The sequence below is a fragment of the Oncorhynchus mykiss genome, chromosome 8 (assembly GCF_013265735.2).
Source record: "Oncorhynchus mykiss isolate Arlee chromosome 8, USDA_OmykA_1.1, whole genome shotgun sequence".
Taxonomy (NCBI): Eukaryota; Metazoa; Chordata; class Actinopteri; order Salmoniformes; family Salmonidae; genus Oncorhynchus; species Oncorhynchus mykiss.
This window is the reverse complement of record NC_048572.1, coordinates 23,735,209-23,760,015: the sequence shown is the minus strand read 5'-3', so window position 1 is coordinate 23,760,015 and position 24,807 is coordinate 23,735,209. Positions and strand designations below refer to the sequence as shown.

The following is a 24,807-nucleotide window of genomic DNA, read 5'->3' as shown; positions in this document are numbered from 1 at the left end:
TTACATTGAGCACCCCCTACTGGCAGTGAGCAATAAAACCCACTTCTACACTGAGTGCACAAAACATTAGGATCACCTTCCTAATATTGAGTTGCACCCGCTTTTGCCCTCAGGACAGCTTTAATTCGTCTTGGCATGGACTCTACAAGGTGTCGAAAGCGTTCCACAATTATTTTAACCCCTCTTCGGAGAACAAATATTTCAATTTATTTATTTTTTGGTATAGCTTTTCTGCTACATATACATACATTTTACATATACATTTTACATATAAACTCAGCAAAAAAATAAACGTCCTCTCACTGTCAACTGGGTTTATTTTCTGCAAACTTAACATGTGTAAATATTTGTATGAACATAACAAGACTCAACAACTGAGACATAAACTGAACAAGTTCCACAGACATGTGACTAACAGAAATGGAATGATGTATCAAAAGTAACAGTCAGTATCTGGTGTGGCCACCAGCTGCATTAAGTACTGCAGTGCATCTCCTTCTCATGGACTGCACCAGATTTGCCAGTTCTTGCTGTGAGATGTTACCCCACTCTTCCACCAAGGCACCTGCAAGTTCCCGGACATTTCTGGGGGGAATGGCCCTTGCCCTCACCCTCCGATCAAACAGGTCCCGGACGTGCTCAATGGGATTGAGATCCGGGCTCTTTGCTGGCCATGGCAGAACACTGACATTCCTGTCTTGCAGGAAATCACGCACAGAACGAGCAGTATGGTTGGTGGCATTGTCATGCTGGAGGGTCATGTCAGGATGAGCCTGAAGGATGATAAACACATGAGGGAGGAGGATGTCTCCCCTGTAACGCACAGCTCAGTCCGATGATGCTGTGACACACCACCCCAGACCATGACGGACCCTGCACCCCCAAATCGATCCCGCTCCAGAATATAGGCCTTGGTGTAATGCTCATTCCTTCGACAGTAAACACGAATCCGACCAAGAGCCCTTTTTGCCAGTCCTGTCTGGTCCAGCGACGGTGGGTTTGTGCCCATAGATGATGTTGTTGCCAGTGATGTCTGGTGAGGACCTGCCTTACAACAGACCTACAAGCCCACAGTCAAGACTCTCTTAGCCTATTGCAGACAGTCTGAGCACTGATGGAGGGATTGTGCATTCCTGGTGTAACTCGGGCAGTTGTTGTTGCCATCCTGTACCTGTCCCGCAGGTGTGATGTTTGGATGTAATGATCCTGTGCAGGTGTTGTTACATGTGGTCTGCCACTGTGAGGACGATCAGCTGTCCATCCTGTCTCCCTGTAGCACTGTCTTAGGCATCTCACAGTACGGACATTGCAATTTATTGCCCCGGCCACATCTGCAGTCCTCATGCCTCCTTGCAGCATGCCTAAGGCACGTTCACGCAGATGAGCAGGGACCCTGGGCATCTTTATTTTGGTGTTTCTCAGAGTCAGTAGAAAGGCCTCTTTAGTGTCCTAAGTTTTCATAACTTTGACCTTAACCGTTCCCCAGGTGCATGTTCATTAATTATTTATGGTTCATTGAACAAGCATGGGAAACAGTGTTTAAACCCTTTACAATGTGAAGTTATTTGGATTTTTACAAATCATCTTTGAAAGACAGGGTCCTTTTTTTGCTCAGTTTACATGTTACATTTTGCATACACATTTGACATACAGTACATGGTACTTTTATATAAAGCAGTCACATAACAATACATTACTAAACATAAGCTCTTTAATCCCAATCCTCAGCCACTCTCAGCCCATCCCACCTATCACCATAGACCATGTGCCATATATTTTTCAATTGTGCTGTGATGTTTTACATACCTTTTAATTTTACATTTTTACCCATTTTTCTCCCCAATATCGTGGTATCCAATTGTTTTAGTAGTTACTATCTTGTCTCATCGTTACAACTCCCGTACAGGCTAGCGCATTAAACCCGGAAGCCAGCTGCACCAATGTGTCGGAGGAAACACCGTACACCTGGAAACCTTGGTTAGTGTGCACTGCGCCCGGCACGCCACAGGAGTGGCGCTGGTCGATGGTGCGCGATGAGACAAGGATATCCCTACCGGCCAAGCCCTCCCTAACCCGGACGACGCTAGGCCAATTGTGCGTCGTCCCATGGACCTCCCGGTCGCGGCCGGTTGCGACAGAGCCTGGGCGCGAACCCAGGGTCTCTGGTGGCACAGCTGGCGCTGCAGTACAGCGCCCTTAACACTAACAGGGATATAAACAAAATTGTGCACAAAATTTGAGGGAAATAAGCTTTTTGTGCACATGGAACATTTCTGGGATCTTTTATGTCAGCTCATGAAACCAACATTTTGGGGAATAATCAGAATTGGTTGGTAACATAGGTAAGATGTTTTATATTCATCATATGTTTGTAAGTTACTTCTCATCAGAATGTTATTTTTGTATAATACTGTGGCGGGGTTGCAGTATCTGTTCTATGTCAAGACTAAGTTGCTTGGGCCGGAGAGAGGTCAAGCGTGTATCTCTTGGCTCCACAATGTCTGTGTGCCAGTCAGGGTGTCTCTGTGATTTTGTCAAGATAGGATGGATTTGATATATTCCTGTTGATATGGAGGATTGTTTTATGGTTCTGAGTTTGAGAAAATAACATAGTTTAGGAGACAAAGCTGAATGATAAATTATGCCTATGCTGTCTGGATATGTGTGTCTTTGCTATAAAGGATCTCAGTAACAATGTGTGAGGGGCTCTCAGAGAATTCATTGATAGACACTGAATTGATCTTAGTCACAGGGTTGTGATAGAGCTCATATAATTAAAGATGGACTTTGTGATAACTAACTCTGACTTGTGTGTGGTTTGCTCTCATGATTTGGTAAATAGAGGAAATTTCCACGACAAACACCTCACATGTTTGTTTATATTTTTGTTCAGTAATATATTGCCTCGCTGCATGGCTGTGACACACATTTCTGCCACAGGTGGAGGCCAAAGTACTGAAGTGAATAGAACCAGAGCTTGTTCAGGCGACGCATCACTTATCTTTAATTTAACACCTGCAGTTATTAGAATATGGTTTGTTTACTGTGTAAACAATGGCAAAATGAGAATGGAAAATTAGTAGAATTATGTAAATCTTTTTATTTCACCTGTTGATATAGCTAACACTGCTGGTAGTAAAAAAAAAAAAAAGGAGTACATTACAGTACTTCTAGAAAAAGGTATAATGCAGTTTTCTAATCTTGAAACAATAGTTTTTCCATTAATAGAAAAGCAAATGGTGAATTGAAGTGTGTTCCCTTTCATTTGACTAACAACAGTTGGTTCATTAAACACAAGTCATCTCAAGAAGCAGTGTCTAATGCCAGACAAAAATGATGGCACACTTGTCAACTTTCACAAGGTTGGGTTACGGGAATATACCTATGATTAGACTGAGCAGTTCATTTCAGTCAATATAAAAGTGCATGCACTATGCCCGTTTCTGTTCCAGGGATCACGGACGCAAGCAGAATCTTTGATCTGAAAGACATTGGTTGTCTTTGTAACATTTTCTAAGCCATCAAATAGGGAAACCCAATTGTTAACAATCAATGTGTTAGGGATCGTTAAAAAAAATTAAGGGCAGCTTCATTATTCAAAAGTAAGTAAAACAGATGAATCTATTCCAAACCTTAAACAGAAGCGCACTGACAAATCTCAACAGGAGAAGAATAAACTAAATACAATCTTACAGCAGAGGGGCACAAAGAGAGTAAATAAAATGACAAATGCACCTATTTCCATCTGGCCCGTACATCCACAAACAATGCAGCGTTAACACATCACGGACAACTATAACCGACAACCACCGTATTTCAAATTCATCCTGCGTTAACATTTCACAATCCATGATATAAAATGCAGGCTACATTAACACCACATGCTTTGGTTAAATATGCATTGTAAAAAGAGGTCTGATAACAGTTCAGTTATAATAAGGAGTTGTATGAAATAATAAATCCATACACTAGGCACAATCTGTAGAGGAACACAAGTCTACCGATAATAGGGGTTAAAAAAAAGTCTAAGTAAACACGTCAGAAAACAAAAAGTTATAAATCTTATTAAAATAATAAGACACATTAAAAGTTGGCTAAGATGATCTCATAGTTACAGTTGAAACACAGACTACACATCCCAGGACCAATGCAGAATGCATTTCTATTTGAACGTTCTGTAACGTTGCACCCTCCTGCACGGACCCCTGATCGGAAGTCAGGTGATCAAACCGAACTAGAGGTTGCTTCTGGGTCGCTTGGCGGCTTCAGGGTGGGTCTCGATGATACTGGGTCTCTGCAGTGCCCATTGGTCAACGTTGTGTGTCTGGCCCTCAGGCTCCTCTGTCTCTGATCCACTGCTGGAGCTGCCACTGCTGCTACTGCTGGAATGATCACTGCCAGTGAAGTCATAGCAGTCCTTCTCCTTCCCTCTCCCCTTCCCCCTCCTCTTCCCCTCTGCTGCCTCAGGGTTGACCTGCAGGGCTGACTCAGGCACCGCTGGTGGGGGTCCCATCTGCATGTCCTGCCAGGGCTCCAGGACGGGGGTGAAGACATGGAGGGTCTGCTGCTGGAGCTGGTCAGTGGGGTCATTCACAGTGCTGTGCACCTTGGGCTTGGTCTTTAGGACCTTATCAAAGTTCTTGGATTTTGAGGTCACCACAAACCAGTCCTAAGAAAACACAGGACAAAGGAAATTAGTATGGTATGCCACCAAAAAGCACTACAACATGACTTTTTGCAGTACTTTATTCATATGGCAAAACATTATACATTAATATGATACAGTAGGTCATCATGGAGGTTAAAAGTCTAAAACAAATACATTTCTGACCTGGGAGTGGACAGAATTGATGTGGTACTTCACCCCACTCTCTGAGTTGAACTCCTTCTTACAGATTAGGCATTTGTATTTCCCTGCTTCAAAGTCCCCCTGCATAATGAGAGAAAAGATTTGGTTGAAATAGATGCTTAATAATGGAATTAATTCCTGTGCATACATCAGATTTTTATGCTGAAGAATTGACTCAGTTTCAGCTTAATAACTTTCCCTGTCTTCTGGATACGTTGCAGTACTTGGAAGTGAAAGACAGCAGAGCAGTGAGAGTAAATCTATTCCATACCCTTCCACAGAGCCCAAGGTGAGCCTTCAGTCCAGACACACTGGTGTAGACCGAGCCGCAGCCCTGAGGGAAACCAGAAAGTTTCATAGTCACATTATAACACAAGTATAGTACAGTGAGCAACATCTCAACTATACGCAATATGGGATAAAAGATCATTTAAAAAAACGATGGGTCGTACCAGGTTTGGGCACTGAACTTTTTTTTGCAGCTTCACTTCGTTTTTCCACTTCCGAAGGACCTCCTGACTGAAGGCAGGCAGCCCTGGCCGGGCATATCTCAGCTGTGGAACCCAACAGAAAAAGAATGGTACATCTGGAGGTTAATGTACCCACAGGAATAGATACAGTACATGAGCACACATCTAGGACTATCTTAGTGTTGAAGTGTCCTCACCTTCTTATCGTCTGGGACAAGGTCTCCGATGACCTTCCTCTTGGGCCACTCCTTGGCCAGCTCGTCATTAGCAATCTCCTGTAGGTGGAAAAAGGCCACCTGGGCTGACATGCGTTTGACCCGGCCGCTGGGTGTCCTCTCAGGGTTGGGCTCTCTCTGAGCCTTCACCTCCTCCTCCTCTGCATTCTGAGGCACCTGTGGGGAGACAGCTGTCTAACATCACCCATTCAAGAGAAGCTCAAATAATTTAGAGAGGAGAAATTAGCTAAAAAAAATAAATAAAAAAAGAGACCAAGGAATGGGGTGCTCTGGGAAATGGGTGGGTGGATATACTGAGAAATGTTTGTGACATTGAAGTTGCCAGAATGTAACTGCTACAGATTGTGAGCACAATGGCATGTTGTGCGATGGAATGTCACCCAGTGAATTGTAACCTTGAAAGACTGTCTTATTAGTTAGTGGACAAGTGTATAGTGTAAAACAGGATTCCCCAACTGGTAGCTCCCAGGACGAATTTGGCGCACAGGTGGTTATATTTGACCCCACCAAGTTCTGGATTGTTGGACATAAATGCCAGGCATGTTACAAATCATTGCTACATTGGCTGGACATACTATAGAGCAAGTTAAAGTGTACAAATATTTGGGTGTGTGGGTTGATGATAAGCTGAGCTTCACTGTGCATGCAGAGAACTTGATAAGGAAGCTCAAGCTGAAAATAGGATTTTATTACCGGCATAAGGCTTGTTTTTCTTTTGAGGCCAGGAAGGAGCTGGTACAATGTACATTATGGTCGGTTTTAGATTTTAGTGATCTTATATATATGCAGGCCTCAGCCACTACCCTGAGAGCACTTGATTTAGTGTATCATGCAGCCCCCAGCTTCATTACAAATCAGAAACGTCTAACACATCATTGTGATTTCTACAGAGCTGTTGGCTGGTCGTCATTGACATTGCGTAGGCTTAAACACTGGTATAGACTGATTTATAAGGCCATGTTGGGTAAAATGAAATTTTATCTCTGTTCTTTTTTAGTCAGGTCAGTAAATAAATATAAATTATGGTCCCATTCTGATTTGCTTCTAACAGTACCAAAAATTAGAACAGGTCATGGTAGAAATAGTTTTAGTTACTTAGCACCGTGGTCCTGGAATCCTCTCCTGAACATTTTAAAATGTGATGATCTAGTTTCGTTGGTGGAGTTTAAACACTTGATCGATGTATATATCATAGAAGAGTGTAATTGTTTTTAAGCCAGCTGTTTTTAGTCAAGATGTTTGTGTTTTTAATGTAATATGTAATTGTTGTACTGTATGTGTGTTTATAGCTTTGTTTAATGTTGTGTTAGTGTGTGTAAGTTGTTATGTCTGAAACGTTGTTCCCCCTGCTGCTATTGGACCAGGTCTCTCTTGGAAAAGAGATTTTATCTCAACGAGAAAAAACCTGTATAAATAAAGGTTAAATAAATAAAACACCGTAAAAACACCAGGAAATCAACTCCAATTGATTATAATTTTGGAAATCTGCTCCCAAGTATTCCCACGCAAAATGTGATCATATACAAATGTAAGCAAGGTTTCAAATGATTGTTTTATTCAAATATTATATCCATTTCTGATTATTGTGGTCAATTTGCGGTCTACAGATGATTTGCAATTTTGTGCCTCCCCCACCCACCCCTGAATCTAGTTGAAGATCCCTGTTGTAAAGGCAGTGCAATATAGCGAACTCACTGGTGCGTGCTCCGACTTGAGGTGGTACTCCAGGCCTGCCTTGGACTTGTAGACCTTGCCACAGTGTTGGCAGTTGAGAAGCAGCTTCTCCAGCTCAGACTCCTCTTTCCCACATTTCTTCATGTGGTACAGGTAACCCATGATGCTGGTGAAACTACCAGTGCAGCCCTGTAATGTAACACAGTCCTTTAGAGTGAAACACATCTATAGTTCCCATGTACCAACGATGTAGACTATGAAATCCCAGACCTACAGCACCAGTCAAAAGTTTGGACACATCTACTCATTCTAGGGTTCTTCCTTATTTTTACATTGTAGAATAAAAGTGAAGACATAAAAACTATGAAATAACACATATGGAATCATGTGGCAACCAAAAAAAAGTGTTAAACAAATAAAAATATATTTTGTATATTAGATTCTTCAAAGTAGCCACACTTTGCTTTGATGACAGCTTTGCACACACTTGGCATTCTCTCAACCAGCTTCATGAGGAAGTCACCTGGAATGCAATTCAATTAAAACAGGTGTGCCTTGTTAAAAAGTTAACTTAATGCTTTTGCGCCAATATGTTGTGTTGTGACAAGGTAGGGGTGTATACAGAAGATAACCCTATTTTGGTAAAAGACCAAGTCCATATTATGGCAAGAACAGCTCAAATAAGCAAAGAGAAACAACAGTCCATCATTACTTTAAGAAATAAAAGTGCAGTCGCAAAAACCACCAAGCGCTATAATGAAACTGGCTCTCACGAGGACCGCCACAGGAAAGGAAGACCCATAGTTACCTCTGCTACAGAGGGTAAGTTCATTAGAGTTACCAGCCTCAGAAATTGCAGTCCAAATAAATGCTTCACAGAGTTCAACAGACACATCTCAACATCAACGGTTCAGAGGAGACTGCGTGAATCAGGCCTTCATGGTCGAATTGCTGCGTAGAAACCACCACTAAAGGACACCAATAAGAAGAAGACTTGCTTGGGCCTAGAAACACGAGCAATGGACATTAGACTGGTGGAAATCTGTCCTTTGGTCTGACGAGTACAAATTTGAGATTTTTGGTTGCAACCGGCATATCTTTGTGAGACGCAGAGTAGGTGAACGGATGATCTCCGCATACGTTGTTCCCATCATGAAGCTTGGAGGAGGAGGTGTGACGGTGCTTTGCTCATGACACTATCTGTGATTTATTTAGAATTCAAGGCACACTTAACCAGCATGGCTACCACAGCCTTCTGCAGCGATATGCCATCCCATCTGGTTTGCGCTTAGTGGGACTATCATTTGTGTTTCAACAGGGCAATGACCAAACACACTTCCAGGCTGTGTAAGGGCTATTTGACCAAGAAGGAGAGTGATGGAGTGCTGCATCAGATGACTTGGCCTCCACAATCACCTGACCTCAACCCAATTGAGATGGTTAGGGATGAGTTGGAACGCAGAGTGAAGGAAAAGTAGTCAACAGGCGTCAGTATATGTGGGAACTCCTTCAAGATTGTTGGAAAAGCATTCCAGGTGAAGCTGGTTGAGAGAATGCCAAGAGAGTGCAAAGCTGTCATCGAGAAAATATATTTGTTTAACACTTTTTTGGTAACTAAATGATTCCATATGTGTTATTACATAGATGTAATGTCTTCACTATTATTCTACAATGTAGAAAATATTAAAGATAAAGAAAAAACCTTGAATTAGTAGGTGTATCCAAACTTTTGACTGGTACTGTATGTCAGAACATTGTTAATGTGAGAGGCAACCAGACTGCCTAGGGAGACTACCAACAATGGTTAATGTGACTGGAATTTCAGATACAGACACCATCAAGGAATCATACCTCTTTCGAGCATTTTAATTTGCCCATCCTTTTCAGCACCTTCCTCAATTTTTCCTTCATGGACTGGTCATTCAGGCCATTTATGTCATCTGGTGAGGGCTGGAAAAACAAGACAGTTAACACCAATGTCAACATGGAACACACCAAAACCAGCGTCAGATGGGAGAATGGCCTTACCAGGTTATTGTGGTCTGCCATGATGTGGTACTTCATTCCCGTGGAAGACTTCAGTTGTTTCCCGCATTGCTGACACGTGAAGGGATTCTACAAGAAACACATTAGTTTTGTTTTTGAGATTCAGTTGAACCAAGTGCAACATGGGAGGCTGTTATTGTAAGTACGGCACACACACCAATCGGCAGCTCTCCATATGTTTCTTCAGGCCATCCACAGTCTTCCTGCTCACACTTTTACACTTGGGGCACGTGACTCGGCCTTTGCCCAGGATCATCAGCTGCCACCTCTCTTCTTGACTTCCTGTTCCACACAGGAAGTGGAGTGTTTTTTGTTATTGTACAAGTGGAATAAGGAACAATACATTACAATGCAATTACCAAAGTATTACGTAACATTGTTAATACAACATGGTTACTAAAATAATGTGTGTTATTACACAGGTATAGGATGAACTGAACTAATGTAAAGTGTTGCTAGGGATTGAATCTATGGTGATATTTTATTTGCTAATCTTTTCACCTGGGGAGTCCTCTCACCTGGGGGGTAGACTGGGGGTTCCTTCTTGGTTGTGAAGGTGAAGACTTTAGATTTCTCTTCCTCGGTAGGCTCTGCTGGGTGACTGTGACTGCTCTGGATAGTCACACCTCCAATAGTGTGACTTCTATGAACATGTCCACCTACAACAGAGTAACTGCTCTGGACAAGTTCACCTCCAATAGGGTAACTGCTCTGGAGATGCCCACCTCCTACCAAGTGACTGCTGTCAAAATGGCTATGGACATGCCGACCTCCAACCGAGTGACCGCTGTCAAAATGGCTATGGGCATGTCCACCTCCTACCAAGTGACCGCTGTCGGCATGGCTATGGACATGTCCACCTCCTACCAAGTGACTGCTGTCGACATGATTATGGGCATGTCCACCTCCTACCAAGTGACTGCTGTCGACATGGTTATGGGCATGTCCACCTCCTACCAAGTGACTGCTGTCGACATGGTTATGGGCATGTCCACCTCCAACCGAGAGACTGCTGTAGATATTGCTATGCCCACCTCCCACTGAGTGACCGCTATGGACATGGCTATGAACATGCCCACCTCCAACAGGAACTGGAACTGCATCAAAGGAAACATTTAACATGAACTAAAACTTGAGAGAGACAGGGTCAGAAGACAATAAAGTGATGGTTGCAACATAACTACCTGACTGTCTCACTTCTTGAGGGAAATTTGTAGCAGAAGGTGTGCTGTTGTTGTCCACCTCCACTCTCCTAATTTTCTTAATCGCAAAATCGGAGGGCAAGTGTGGTTCCTGACCCCGGCCCTGGGCCCTGCTTGTGTCTGGGGCCTGGTTGGGCCAGCAGTCTTTAGCCACCAGCTTGTGAGGCAGTCTGGCAGAGAGTGGTGGAGGAGGAGGCAGCTCACCGTTGGCTACAGCCAGGCTGGAAGACACCACGGAGCAGCAGGACGTCTCGCTGGTTGAATCCTCCACACCAGAACCCAGAGAGACAGTCTGAAGATCCTCATACCTAGACAGTGACACACAGCACCAAACTCACATGACAACAACTACTCTGGTCAGCTTTTGCACAGTGAAAACTGTGCACAAGCATAGACTATTTCCCAGATCAAATGCCTCTATCACCTACACACTTTGAACTTGTGGAGATCTGAGAATATTGGACAGGTAGGAGTCAGTGATGGGAAGGAAAACATACAGCAATCGGCAATTAAAATAAAGGAAACTCACAGTGGGCCCATTGACCTTTTTCTGCCATATGATCTTTTCATCTTTTGGGTCGCCTGGGCATGGGGGTCATCATTCTATAATATTCAAGTACAGAACTGTAAAAGAAGAGATCCAGTGTCCCACAGGATCTTACAGGGTTTATTGTGAACACTGCACTAAGGACCATCATATGTTGATGTAGAAGGGCTTAATGCTAAATCATTTCTAGATCCTCATGATGGTTGTTATTTTAGTTTTCATGTTGAGGACTGGAATAGTGCACCCATGCTTTGGTAGGAACACTCATAATGGCCAAGTAGAACTGAAAGAAAAGACTATGTATTTATTCTTACCTTAGGTGGAACACCAATCATGCTCATCACACTCATATCTGGCATCTTCTGGATAGCTGTTGGATTATGGTCACATTTTCATTAGTTAATCTCTTTCCTTACAAAACACTAGTGAAGGAGCGTTTCCAAGACATTCTGCATGAAATACATAAATGAAGATCATACATGAATCATAATGATGATTCAAGACATCTGCAATTGCAACTGGCCAGATACAAATTTGGACATAATGTAATTTATCAGTACTCTAAAGTTTGCTGAGTAAACTGACAATTTGTCAATCATCTAGTGACAGTGACGGTTTAGTGACATTTACCTGGTAGTGGAACACCACTTTTTTGTTTTGGTTGTGAAGCCTTCCTCTTCCTTGGCACATATGATGGTGACATGCTTCCTTGTGTGTGATGATGAAGTTGACGATGATCCATGATTGCAGTTGACCTGACCGATCAGTACTGCAAAACAACACCAGGCCTGAATTATTCTGAGACATAGTCCATCAATAGACATCATCACCGTCACATAATTGATAAAAGGCCTTTAATATTATTTCGTCTGGGGAACATCTATTCTGTTAGTAATTTGATGTCCACATTAAGAAGAATCACGTGGCATACCAACCCTTATGTAAACGCAGGATGAGCCCGTGTGAATACAAAGGTAGGCCTAATATGAACTCATTGGTTCTGTTTTATTCAGTGCAGCAGTGTACCTTACTCGAGCAGTGTTGCAGTAGCAGTGTTTCTAGAGCCACAGCCACCATCATTTTCCACGAATAGCCACACAAAAAAGGGGAACGCTTGCTTTGCAGTGACGTTGCAGCAAATCTACACTCTGGATGCTGATATAATGTAAACGTTCTAACCGTTGCACTACACGCGCTCAAACAACTTGGCTACAATGTAGCCACCTACTAATTTAATTGTTTGATGCACTTAACGTTACATTGTGAAACGTCTACCCGTACCGCACACTCCTTAGCAAGGTTAGCTGCCATTCCTTCCTGTTTTAGTCCCCCTCTGTCATTTCCCCCCGACAACGATCCGCCTAACCACTCGTTGGATTCGGTTATTTGAATAGAAAGACCATCAAATGGCCATGCTGAAATTTTCAAGAGGATATCTAATTAAAAATAATGCTCCGACAAAACCTATAGTATCAATTATCTATATTGCATACCCTCTTTGAGATTACTTCATTCCCGAAACGCCCTCTTTGCCGAGACAACAAATGAGATTCCCATCTCATTCACCACGACTGTAAAAGGGGCGGTTACTTACAGCCATCCAGTACGAACAGGTTTTGTTGAGCAGAACGCAAAACAGATTCCAGATCAGTTATGTCTTCATATTACCTTACGATGGCTCCGCCTCCTAGTAGTACTCTACCTGATCCAGACACAGCAGCTGGATGTAGGCAAAAAAAAAAAAAAAAAACTAAAATTAGTTTTTTTGGTCTTAATTTAAGGTTAGGGTTAGGCATAAGGTTAGCAGTGTGGTCAAGGTTAGGTTTAAAGTTAGGGTTAGGTTTAAAATCACATTTTAAGAAGATAAATTATAGAAATAGGCGGGGTTTATGACTTTGTGGCTGTGGTAACTATTGACGACCTTATAGGTGAGACTGGTGCAGACAGGCTTCTGGTGCCACCTGTGCTTTATATTGTGTTTGAACATTTTAAAGAGGGTGACGCCACACCCACCCTATTGTATTTCCCTTAGGGTTGTTGTCAGTGGCAAAGCAGTGATGACTGTAACAACGGAAGCAGGGCCGCGGCTGAAACATAGAGAAAGGGCCAAATATAAAGCCACAATATACGATGCACCAAAAAGTGGTTTCTAAGTGTGTATAGAACCCAAATACCGCCCGCAACTGCGCTGAAAGATCAAGTGATGATGTCTAATGGACAGCAATGGGGGTATCATTTTGATTACCTGGCCTTTAGAGTGAAGCTCTATAGACTTTAGGAGTGAACTACGGGCTTGAAGACTGGCCGGTTTTTCGCAAGGTTGTGTGTCCCGAACAGAGAGTTAACACAAAGGGGTATAGCTTGATCACGGGCTACGAGACCCGTTGGGAAGGTGCCCCTGACTCCTCGGGAAGAATATTTCACAGGTTGAAAATACAAAGAAAGAATGGACTTCCATGTGGATGCGTGGAGTTCTATATCAGCAACGAGGAAACCCGCAACCAAAACATTCGTGATGGTGGCCTGACTGGGGATTTTATGTTGCGCATGCTTATTCCTTTTAAAAGTTGGGATCTAATGGAATTGAAAATGTCCAAAAATGTTTTTGTACAGAGCCAACAGCGGCAGAGCATTGTTCATTCTAAGGAAGTGCATAATATATACAAATCCTGAGGATTATGATTCACAGGAACCCCAAGAAGGCACATCCTCAAAAGGGTCAGCCCCCGAAGAAAACTAAGTACGCGGCTGCGTTAACCACGCCCTGATACCCAAAGGACTGGTTCAACAATAAGGACTGGTAAGGACTGGTTCAGTTCTTCATTTCAGCATATACCATGGATATTCATACAACATACCAGGACTCCGATACGTCATGGGGGCCAGACCCTAAGGACTCTATGCCTCGCAGCCCACCATTCTACTCCCCCCAGGCAAGACCCCCGACACCTCCTACATGTACACAACCTGAGGATGTGTTTGATGGGGTGGTCAGTACTATTTTTTTTGACACCATCAAGGCCTCTGTAGCCACACTTTTAGATGTGGTGATTTGAGAGTATATAAGAGAAAAATGCATCGGTTGTGAGATCAATCACCCCAGCCAGCGCCGTCATCCGTGCCTATACGAGCCCCCAATATACTACTTCTTCAACCATTTTGAGGAGCTGGTGAAAAGACTGTGGTCCTGCAGGTTTATACCTTCGCTGGTCAGAGCCCTGGAGTACAAATTTAAACCGTCCCCTCGCCCATACCCGGGCGCGAACTAGGGACCTTCTGCACACATCAACAGTCACCCTCGAAGCATCGTTACCCATCGCGCCACAAAAGCCGCGGCCCTTGCAGAGCAAGGGGAACTACTACTTCAAGGTCTCAGAGCAAGTGACGTCACTGATTGAAACGCTATTTAGCGCCCACGCTAACTAAGCTAGCCGTTTCACATCCGTTACACTCACCCCCCTTTTGACCTTCCTCCTTTTTCCGCAGCAACCAGTAATCCGGGTCAACAGCATCAATGTAACAGTACAAATTTAGACCGTCCCCTCGCCCATACCCGGGCGCGAACTAGGGACCTTCTGCACACATCAACAGTCACCCTCGAAGCATCGTTACCCATCGCTCCACAAAAGCCGCGGCCCTTGCAGAACAAGGGGAACTACTACTTCAAGGTCTCAGAGCAAGTGACGTCACTGATTGAAACGCTATTTAGCGCCCACGCTAACTAAGCTAGCCGTTTCACATCCGTTACATATGGGTCTTGTGTCATCTATTCCCAGAGTTTACGGGGTAACCGAGGCTTTCCTACATGAACTGAAGGAGGCGATCTACATCCACGAGAAACTCAAAGAAAAACGACACACCCTGGTGGACAAAAAATACAGGGAAGCTGTGGTGGCTGATGTGATGACTTTCTGGCTCAATAAACCCCAAGAGACCGAGTGACAATACATATTTGTTATTTAGATGTAAAGCAATGGGCAACTATATGCATACAATGTTATACATTTTTTATTTTGAGAGAACTTACAAATGTTATGCATCAAATTATTGAAAATAAAGTGAACATTGTATTGTTCTACACAACACACAATGCCTGGCAAATCATGAATCATGTACGACATACGGGCGAGAGTCTACATTGGACACAACTGGTATCCCGTCTTGTGGATGATTCTAAAGAACTAGAAACAACTTTGTCTAAGATTTTACTTTATTTTGTTTGAAACACCATTTAATTGTAACGTATCATATTTGTTGTTTATATACTTATATAGTGGATGTGTGTGTTTTAAAAATTCAGCGACACAAGCCTGTAAATCTATACCAAATATACAGGGTGTTGCATGCTGGGATTGTTGAGAAAACGGGGACAAGTATCCTGCAACGAATCCTGAATTGTCTGTATACGTAATACTTGATGTTTGCAAAAAAAAAATCTAAATTCAAAATGAAAATGAACGTTATTGTACCTCAGAGCGGCAAGAATGATGGCGGAGCAGATGTTGAAAACATTTATTATAACCCCTCTAACCCCGGGTCTTATGGTGGTAAGGAACGTTTACAGAGAGCTATAGCCGAAGAAACAGGTAGCTGCTAAAGGGAATGAGTGGTTAGCCGAGCAGGATGCTCTACATAAACCTGTACGAAAACAATTTCCAATAAATATATTTTTTTCTACTCATCCCTTGTCCCAGTTTCAGGTGGATCTATGTGACATGCAGGCCCTTGCAGATAGAAATGATGGAAATCGCTATATGCTAACGGTTATAGATATTTTCTCTAAAATAGCATTTGTAAGGGGCTTTAAAAATAAGAGAGGGGCAGAGGTGACCCTGGCCTTCGACTCTATCTTGAAGGAAGGAGGAGCCCCCAGAAAGTGCAGACTGATTGCGGAAAATGTTTTTTTAATAATACTTTTCAGAAACTCATGAAGAAGCACAATATAGTACATTTTGCTACAGGCTCGGATTTGAAAGCTTCAGTTGTTGAACGCTTTAACAGAACTCTGAAGGAACGGATGTGGCGATATTTTACAGCTCACAACATGCATAGATATATCAATATAGTTCAAGATTTAGTAAAGGGGTACAACAACAGCTACCATAAGAGTATACGGATGAAGCCCTCCGAGGTCTCTTCTGAAAACTCTTTCCGAGTCTTTAAAAATCTGTATGGTTTGTTCCCCCTTCGATGTAAGATTTTTTTTACATTTTAAATTCATAGTGGGGGACTTGGTGTGTATATCCAAGTTGAGGGGTGTTTTTTCGACCAAATATATGAGCAAGGTTACAGCGAAGAGGTGTCCACCGTTACCGAATGTCTACCGCGCATACCCCCTGTATACACGTTTAAAGATTATGACGGGGAGCTTATAGATGGATATTTTTATGAGAAGGAATTACAGAAGGTACAGTTGGGTAAAGACAAAGTCTTTCACATGGAGGAGATTCTAGATCAAAAGAGAGAAAGGGGTAAAAAATGGGTGTTGGTCCGCTGGAAAAACTGGCCCCAAAAGTTCAACAGTTGGGTATTAGAGCACGATGTGGTGGAGGCATCAGGGGTTAACTTAAACCCTCATGCATGATAAATACAACAACATTCGTGTGTACACAGGAGTGCATCATGGAACACAGCGGCTTCTACCTGACTCTCCCCAGTAATGCGTTTTCACATATATATCGTAATAACCAAAGTTTGAATTATACAACCAATTTTCCAAAGCCTATAGACTTATCAGAGGCCTGGGAAGTAGGTCTCAACGAGCTTACATACCCCCATAGTTGGTATAATATCAAAGATAAGGACCGTGATTTTTTTTGCAAAAGGATATCGGAACCTGCAAAACTTATTAAGCTTAAAAAAGGGTTTTATAGAACCGTCGACCGGATCGTCTCAGAGTTGAATGAACTCCTAACCCAGAACAATATGGAAATACTCTTGCTCTACAACCCTATACATAAAAGTCTACAAATCTCAGGGGATGCTGATGGGGGTATAAAGACCAGCTGTAATTTAGCCTACATGTTGGGGATGGGTCCCAATAAATGGACGTATGTGAAAGATAAATTATTCCCATTCCCTGCGGATATACATGTAGGATTTTACAACATATTTGTTTATACCGACATCCTATCCTATCAAAGGGTCGGAGACAGTTGTGTGCCCTGTTAGGGAAGATTCAGAATTGGTTGGTAACATATGTAAGATGTTTTATATTTATCAATGTGTGTAAGTTAATTCTCATCAGAATGGTATTTTGTATAATACTGTGGGCAGGGTTGCAGTATCTGTTCTATGTCAAGACTAAGTTGCATGGCCGCTGAGAGGGGAGAGGTCAAAGTGTCATCATGTGTAAGCATATCTTTTGCTCCACTGTGTGTGTGCCAGTTCACTCCCTAGTTTTCCCATCGGAGATGGCAGTGTCTGGAATCATTCTCCTCTCCGTGAGCTTGTCCAGGATTGGTTGTATTTTGAGTTGGTTGTATCTAAATGACAATTTGATATATGCCTGTTGATTTGGAGGATTGGTTTATAGTTCTGGGGTTTGGGAAAGGAGACAAAGCTGAACGATGAATTATGTCTATGCTGTCTTATCCTGTGTGTGTGTCTTTACTATAAAGGACCTCATTTACAATGTGGAAGGGGCTCTCAGAGAATTCACTGAGAGACACTGAATTTATCTGAGAGTCACAGGGTTGTGATAGAGCTCATATAATTAAAGATGGACTTTTATAACTAACTCTGACTTGTGTGTGTGGTTTGCTCCCATGATTTGGTAAATAGAGGAAATTTCCACGACAGCCCCTCCTGAGAACAGTTCATATAGATGGAAAGGATGGTGATATAGTCACTGTCAACTACGACACTACATACCTGTAAGCAAGAAATATATTGAAAACATTCTGGTTGAGCTTAAAACGGATCAGAACGAAAACATTTAATTTACTTATGGTAAAACGATTGTAAAACTCCACTTTAGACCCACAAAAACCTCTCTACAAATACACTGCTCAAAAAAATAAAGGGAACACTTAAACAACACAATGTAACTCCAAGTCAATCACACTTCTGTGAAATCAAACTGTCTACTTAGGAAGCAACACTGATTGACAATACATTTCACATGCTGTTGTGCAAATGGAATATACAATAAGGCGAAATTATAGGCAATTAGCAAGACACCCCCAATAAAGTAGTGGTTCTGCAGGTGGAGACCACAGACCACTTCTCAGTTCCTATGCTTCCTGGCTGATGTTTTGGTCACTTTTGAATGCTGGCGGTGCTTCCACTCTAGTGGTAGCATGAGACGGAGTCTACAACCCACACAAGTGGCTCAGGTAGTGCAGCTCATCCAGGATGGCAAGAAAGTTTGCTGTGTCTGTCAGCGTAGTGTACAGAGCATGGAGGCGCTACCAGGAGACAGGCCAGTACATCAGGAGACGTGGAGGAGGCCGTAGGAGGGCAACAACCCAGGAGAAGGACCACTACCTCCGCCTTTGTGCAAGGAGGAGCACTGCCAGAGCCCTGCAAAATGACCTCCAGCAGGCCACAAATGTGCATGTGTCTGCTCAAACGGTCAGAAACAGACTCCATGAGGGTGGTATGAGGGCCCGACGTCCACAGGTGGGGGTTGTGCTTACAGCCCAACACCGTGCAGGACGTTTGGCATTTGCCAGAGAACACCAAGTTTGGCAAATTCGCCACTGGCTGTGCTCTTCACAGATGAAAGCAGGTTCACACTGAGCATGTGACAGACGTGACAGAGTCTGGAGATGCCGTGGAGAACGTTCTGCTGCCTGCAACATCCTCCAGCATGACCGGTTTGGCGGTGGGTCAGTCATGGTGTGGGGTTGCATTTCTTTGGGGGGCCGCACAGCCCTCCATGTTCTCGCCAGAGGTAGCCTGACTGCCATTAGGTACCGAGATGAGATCCTCAGACCCCTTGTGAGACCATATGCTGGTGCGGTTGGCCCTGGGTTCCTCCTAATGCAAGACAATGCTAGACCTCATGTGGCTGGAGTGTGTCAGCAGTTCCTGCAAGAGGAAGGCATTGATGCTATGGACTGGCCAGCCCGTTCCCCAGACCTGAATCCAATTGAGCACATCTGGGACATCATGTCTCGCTCCATCCACCAACGCCACGTTGCACCACAGACTGTCCAGGAGTTGGCGGACGCTTTAGTCCAGGTCTGGGAGGAGATCCCTCAGGAGACCATCCGCCACCTCATCAGGAGCATGCCCAGGCATTGTAGGGAGGTCATTCAGGCACGTGGAGGCCACACACACTACTGAGCCTCATTTTGACTTGTTTTAAGGACATTACATCAAAGTTGGATCAGCCTGTAGTGTGGTTTTCCACTTTAATTTTGAGTGACTCCAAATCCAGACCTCCATGGGTTGATACATTTGATTTCTATTGATAATTTGTGTGATTTTGTCAGCACATTCAACTATGTAAAGAAAAAAGTATTTAATAAGAATACTTCATTCATTCAGATCTAGGATGTGTTATTTTAGTGTTCCCTTTATTTTTTTGAGCAGTGTATAATATAATATTAGTATTATATCTTTTTATAAACATAATACAAATACATTTAAAGGGTTATGGACCACCAACATCTCGACCCTAACCGCTATGTCTCATACTATGTTGCTCAAGTGGGTAATGGGTTACCCGGCTATTATGGATCCCTGACCATGTAGGGTTCGGGGATAGGAGGTATACTTCGTAACCTCTTTAGAATGGTTTTACCGTTTATGAAGAGAGGCCTCAGCATAGCCAAACCACAGTTAAAATCAGTGGTTAAAAATATAGTGAGGTTGTAGCCAATGCTATGACCAGAAGGGGCTTATGTTGTCTCGAAGACCAACAAAAGAGACCTCCGGGTATAAGGCGCAGGCCTGCCCCTAAAAAGCGGAGGTTAACCATTAAAAGAAACTCAGTAAGTCAAAGACGTGGTAAAGTGAGGAGGTCTGGACCAAAAACGACAAAAAGAGTACTCTGTGCCGAATCTCGAGAGTGTCATCTGCTAGGGCCTATACACTGACATTTTCTTTCAAGAACGTTTACTCTTAAATTCGGTTGATTTAAGACTAAAATTAACCAGGGCCAATTATGAGTTTTGCCTGATGTCTGCCCAGGACGGGGACTTGTTTAAACGTGTTGGGGGCAACGCTTTTTATTTACAGTGTCTGTATCTCCAACAGTTTGTCTGGGTCACTCACAGGCTTTGATGAAAGGAAAGGCCATTTACCCCTCCAAAGAGTTACCATGAAAACCTTTAGCATACCTGTGGCCAGTAGAATCTGCAGTCAAGAAAACCTTTTTCTAGGCCCTCTACCCTGATACATTGTTATAGGATTGGGGGATAACGCCTCTAATACGGGCAGCTTACATAAAAACCCATTTAATTTTGAACACTTCAATGCAGAGTATGTAGCTCTCTGTCAGGACGGACGTCAGGTCCCTGCTAAGGCTTTCCAACTGCAATTTAACATATCTGTGCGAGAATTTTACAATCTATTCCTGGCTACCGGGAGGCATCTAAAATATCTCTTTAGCTATTGACAGAAATTATTAGGGGGTTACACATTGTATGCTTTCAATTTATCACCTGATGACACCTCAGGAAATCTGTCTGTGGTGTCCCAAGGTAACCTCAGGCTGGAAATGCGTTTCCGTACACCTTTAGTCTGTACCGTTAGCATGATTGTTTATGCATGCTCTGATTCAATCTTGGAAGTGAATGCCCGAAGACAGGTCTTAGTGGATTATTATTAAGGATCGTTGAGCAAAGACATGAATATCCAAGAGTTGGAAGGGCTCATGAACCGATTGATTGGAAAACAACTTTGTGGAGTGTTTGTCACGGCTGTTGAAGGAACTGGACCAAGGTGCAGCGTGGTGAGCGTACATATTATTTTATTTAGAAAAGACACTGAACAAAACAATAAACACTACAAAACAAACCGTGAAGCTACAGGCTATGTGCCATAAACAAAAGTCAACTTCCCACAAAGACAGGTGGGAAAAGGGCTACCTAAGTATGGTTCTCAATCAGAGACAACGATAGACAGCTGTCCCTGATTGAGAACCCTACCCGGCCAAAACATAGAAATACAAATAATAGAACAGAATACCCACCCCAAATCACACCCTGACCAAACCAAATAGAGATAAAAAGGATCTCTAATGTCAGGGTGTGACAGTACACCCCCCCCCCCCCCCCTCAAAGGTGCGGACTCCGGCCGCAAAACCTAAACCTATAGGGGAGGGTCTGGGTGCGCATCTATCCGCGGTGGCGGCTCAGATGCGGGACGCAGACTCCGCTCTACCACAGGCTCACCCCACTTTGGTGGCACCTCTGGTGCAGGGACCCTCGTTGTGGGCTCCGGACGGGAGGACGTCGCTGGGGGCTCCGGACTGGAGGGCGTCGCTGGGGGCTCCGGACTGTAGGCCTTCGTTGGAGGCTTTGTACCATGACTCCGTGTCTTCGCGCCATGGATCATCACACGAGGCTTCTTGCCATGGATCATCACGCGAGGCTTCTTGCCATGGATCATCACGCGAGGCTTCTTGCCATGGATCATCACGCGAGGCTTCTTGCCATGGATCATCACGCGAGGCTTCTTGCCATGGATCATCACGCGAGGCTTCTTGCCATGGATCATCACGCGAGGCTTCTTGCCATGGATCATCACGCGAGGCTTCTTGCCATGGATCATCACGCGAGGCTTCTTGCCATGGATCATCACGCGAGGCTTCTTGCCATGGATCATCACACGAGTGGAGAGACACACAGGAGGCCTGGCTCTGGGAGAGCTTGCACAGGGCTTACCGGGCTGGGCAGATGTACAGGAGACTGGGTGCGTGGACTGGGTGCGTGGAGCTGGCATAGGATATACTGGGCTGTGGAGATGCACCGGAGGTCTGGAGCGCAGAGCTGTCACAACCCATTCTGGCTGGATGCTTACCCTAGCCCGGCAACTGCGGGGCGCTGGCACAGGACACACTGGGCTGTGGATGCGTACCGGCGACACAGTACGTGTAACCACAAAGCATGGTGCCTGAAGGGTCACATGCTCCTCAAATCGACTGTCTTGCTCCACACTCCAACCCCTCCAAACTCTTTCGTCCCTCTCCACTGCCAACCACTCCTCGCTCAAACGGTCCAAGAATTCCTCCTCGGTCTCGGACTCACCCCGCAGCACTGACACCCACGTCATCTGCCCCCCCCAAAAAAAATATTTTGGGGCTGCCTCTCAGGTTTCTGTCGTGTCCTCTCCTCCTGACCACACTGCTTGGTACTTTGGTGGTGGGAAGTTCTGTCACTGCTGTTGAAGGAACTGGACCAAGGTGCAGCGTGGTGAGCGTACATATTATTTTATTTAGAAAAGACGCCGAACAAAACAATAAACACTACAAAACAAACCGTGAAGCTACAGGCTATGTGCCATAAACAAAAGTCAACTTCCCACAATGACAGGTGGTGAAAGGGCTACCTAAGTATGGTTCTCAATCAGAGACAACGACAGACAGCTGTCCCTGATTGAGAACCCTACCCGGCCAAAACATAGAAATACAAATAATAGAACATATAATAACCACCCCAAATCACACCCTGACCAAACCAAATAGAGATATAAAAAGGATCTCTAAGGTAAGGGCGTGACAGTGTTGGCTTGTGATGAATTGCTTATTGAGAAATGGCCGGAGCGGCCGGCCATGCTTATTGTCAATACCCATCCTAAACACATGCCGGGTGAACATTGGCTAGCTGTGACATTAGAAGACGAAGGAGGAAGAAAAATATATATGTTTTTATTCCTACGGCTTTCCCCCCGGTTTTTCACATTTCCCCAAATCTATTAAAGAATTTTTGCCCAAAAATGACTAAAAACGGATCAAAGATATACTACAGCATCATACAAGTGCAAGATATGTGTCCTTTAAGACCGTGTAATCAAGGCCTATGCTCAAGTCAAATGTTTCAAGAATGCCACAAATGTTCAATTGAATTTAATCGTAGTCATTCAAAAGTCATTCAAAAGTCTAACAACCCTGAGAGATCGGGATTACTGGGTTTGTGCAGATAACCAACAATTTACGATGTTTGGAATGAGACTTACTTTGAGGTAAAGTAAATCATTCATGAATTCAAAGACTATATTGATCAGATAAAATATCTGAAAAGTTATTTTAGGAAATGATAACTTTGTAATCTGAATATTTTTCGTTGGTGCCCCGACTTCCTAGTAATTACGGTTACATGATTAATCAGTCTAATCGCGTAATAACTAATTACAGAGAATCTTTGATAAAAACTATCAGTCTTCAGTTAATGATAGTAAAGACACGACAACACCCAGGGTTGAGTAAATATGCTAGGCCTATTGCAAAGCATAGCTTATTACCAGGATTGTGAACGTTTATGAGGTAGGCTCTTTTATTGCTTATGTTTTCTGATTGCATTAGGCTATCTAGCTTCCTTCTCTGACCCCCACCACCCTGGGGTTGACGTATTATTTGCACTACAAGCTCGAGGGTCCTATCGGCTATGACGGATAAATTTGACTGAACAAGTCGTTCCAGCAGGGCTATAAATGGTTCAAGATCTGCTTCACCATTGGGTAAAATAAGAGATACAGTGTTATGCAGGCTATCTCCACAAATTTCCAACTGTAAGACATCACGAGGTTCGCCATAATCTCTTGCCCTGTCTAACAGTACGTTCAGAGTATCCAATATCATCACATAAAACACCACATAGTCAAGGTTCTGATTCACCCATGTGAAATTGAAAAACTGTCGAATCTCTGTATTGTTGAATTTATTTCGGTACACAACCTGGACACTTCTATCAATACCATCTCCCTCCTGATTTATTAGACAATTTTCCAATTCCTCAAAAACATTGTATTGCGTTTCAGACTCTTCGGACATGGGCTTTAATGGCGGGGGTCTATGGGGTGTCCGGTGTAGAAGATCTAATGCTCTCATTCATCTGGTTAACTAACGATATGAGGGCGTTGGGGATCTGTGATAACCGGTTTTCATCGGTCGCCCCTGACTCATGCCTTTCGTGCAGAGGGGTTGGTAGCTGTTTCACTAGCCACTAGCCGGCATTGTTGAACACTGTAATGACGTTCGTCTGTACGAGAGGCGGACCAAAGCGCAGCGTGGTTGTTTTGATTCATGTTTTTAATAAATAACTTCACATGAACAAACTAACAAAAACAAGAAATGTGAAAACGCAAAACAGTCCTATCCTGTGTCAACAAACACATTGACAGGAACAATCACCCACAAACACACAGTGACACCCAGGCTACCTAAGTATGATTCTCAATCAGAGACAACTAATGACACCTGCCTCTGATTGAGAACCATACTAGGCCGAAACATAGAAATACCCAAATCATAGAAAAACAAACATAGACTGCCCACCCAACTCACGCCCTGACCATACTAACTACATACAAAACAAAGGAAATAGAGGTCAGAACGTGACAGTACCCCCCCCCCCAAAGGTGCGGACTCCGGCCGCAAAACCTTGACCTATAGGGGAGGGTCTGGGTGGGCGTCTGTCCGCGGTGGCGGCTCTGGCGCGGGACGCGGACCCCACTTCACCATTGTCTTAGTCCGCCTTATTGTCCGCCTCCGTGGCTTTCTCACCATGGCCACCCTTCTCAATGACCCCACTGGACAGAGGGGCTGCTTGGGACAGAGGTTTGCTCGGGACAGAGGTGAAGCAGCTGCTCGGGACAGAGGGACAACTGCTCG

The 24,807-nt window shown here is 43.8% G+C and overlaps 1 protein-coding gene across 10 annotated transcripts; it reads right to left on the bottom strand.

Moving 5' to 3' along the window:
* Window positions 1-3,080: 3,080 nt before the first annotated feature.
* znf512 (zinc finger protein 512) lies at window positions 3,081-12,620 on the bottom strand. Of its 10 annotated transcripts, none has more exons than XM_021612034.2 (15): window positions 12,518-12,620; window positions 11,655-11,793; window positions 11,339-11,394; window positions 11,007-11,080; window positions 10,460-10,785; window positions 9,794-10,372; window positions 9,433-9,557; window positions 9,258-9,344; window positions 9,081-9,179; window positions 7,251-7,418; window positions 5,517-5,711; window positions 5,302-5,403; window positions 5,121-5,183; window positions 4,832-4,930; window positions 3,081-4,669 (listed from the first exon to the last, which is right to left on the bottom strand). In XM_021612034.2, exons 2-15 carry the CDS (start codon window positions 11,764-11,766, stop codon window positions 4,235-4,237), a joined length of 2,520 nt encoding a protein of 839 aa, XP_021467709.2. In that variant the 5' UTR covers window positions 11,767-11,793; window positions 12,518-12,620; the 3' UTR covers window positions 3,081-4,234. The 10 variants fall into 10 exon arrangements, with proteins under 10 accessions (XP_021467709.2, XP_021467710.2, XP_021467712.2 ...); XM_021612035.2 differs by lacking the exon at window positions 12,518-12,620 and adding an exon at window positions 11,960-12,510; XM_021612037.2 differs by lacking the exon at window positions 12,518-12,620 and adding an exon at window positions 12,051-12,510 and having other exon boundaries at window positions 11,007-11,101.
* Between the last annotated feature and the right edge of the window lie 12,187 nt (window positions 12,621-24,807).

What these genes read in the sequence shown, in the direction of transcription:
- znf512 (XM_021612034.2), bottom strand. Translation starts at nt 11,766, where the DNA reads ATGGATCATCGTCAACTTCATCATCACACACAAGGAAGCATGTCACCA. An exon ending in AAAAGGTCAATGGGCCCACT is followed by an intron (nt 10,786 to 11,006) that starts GTGAGTTTCCTT and finishes GTCACTGTCTAG; the next exon opens with GTATGAGGATCTTCAGACTG. An exon ending in ACCCCCAGTCTACCCCCCAG is followed by an intron (nt 9,558 to 9,793) that starts GTGAGAGGACTC and finishes TGTGTGGAACAG; the next exon opens with GAAGTCAAGAAGAGAGGTGG.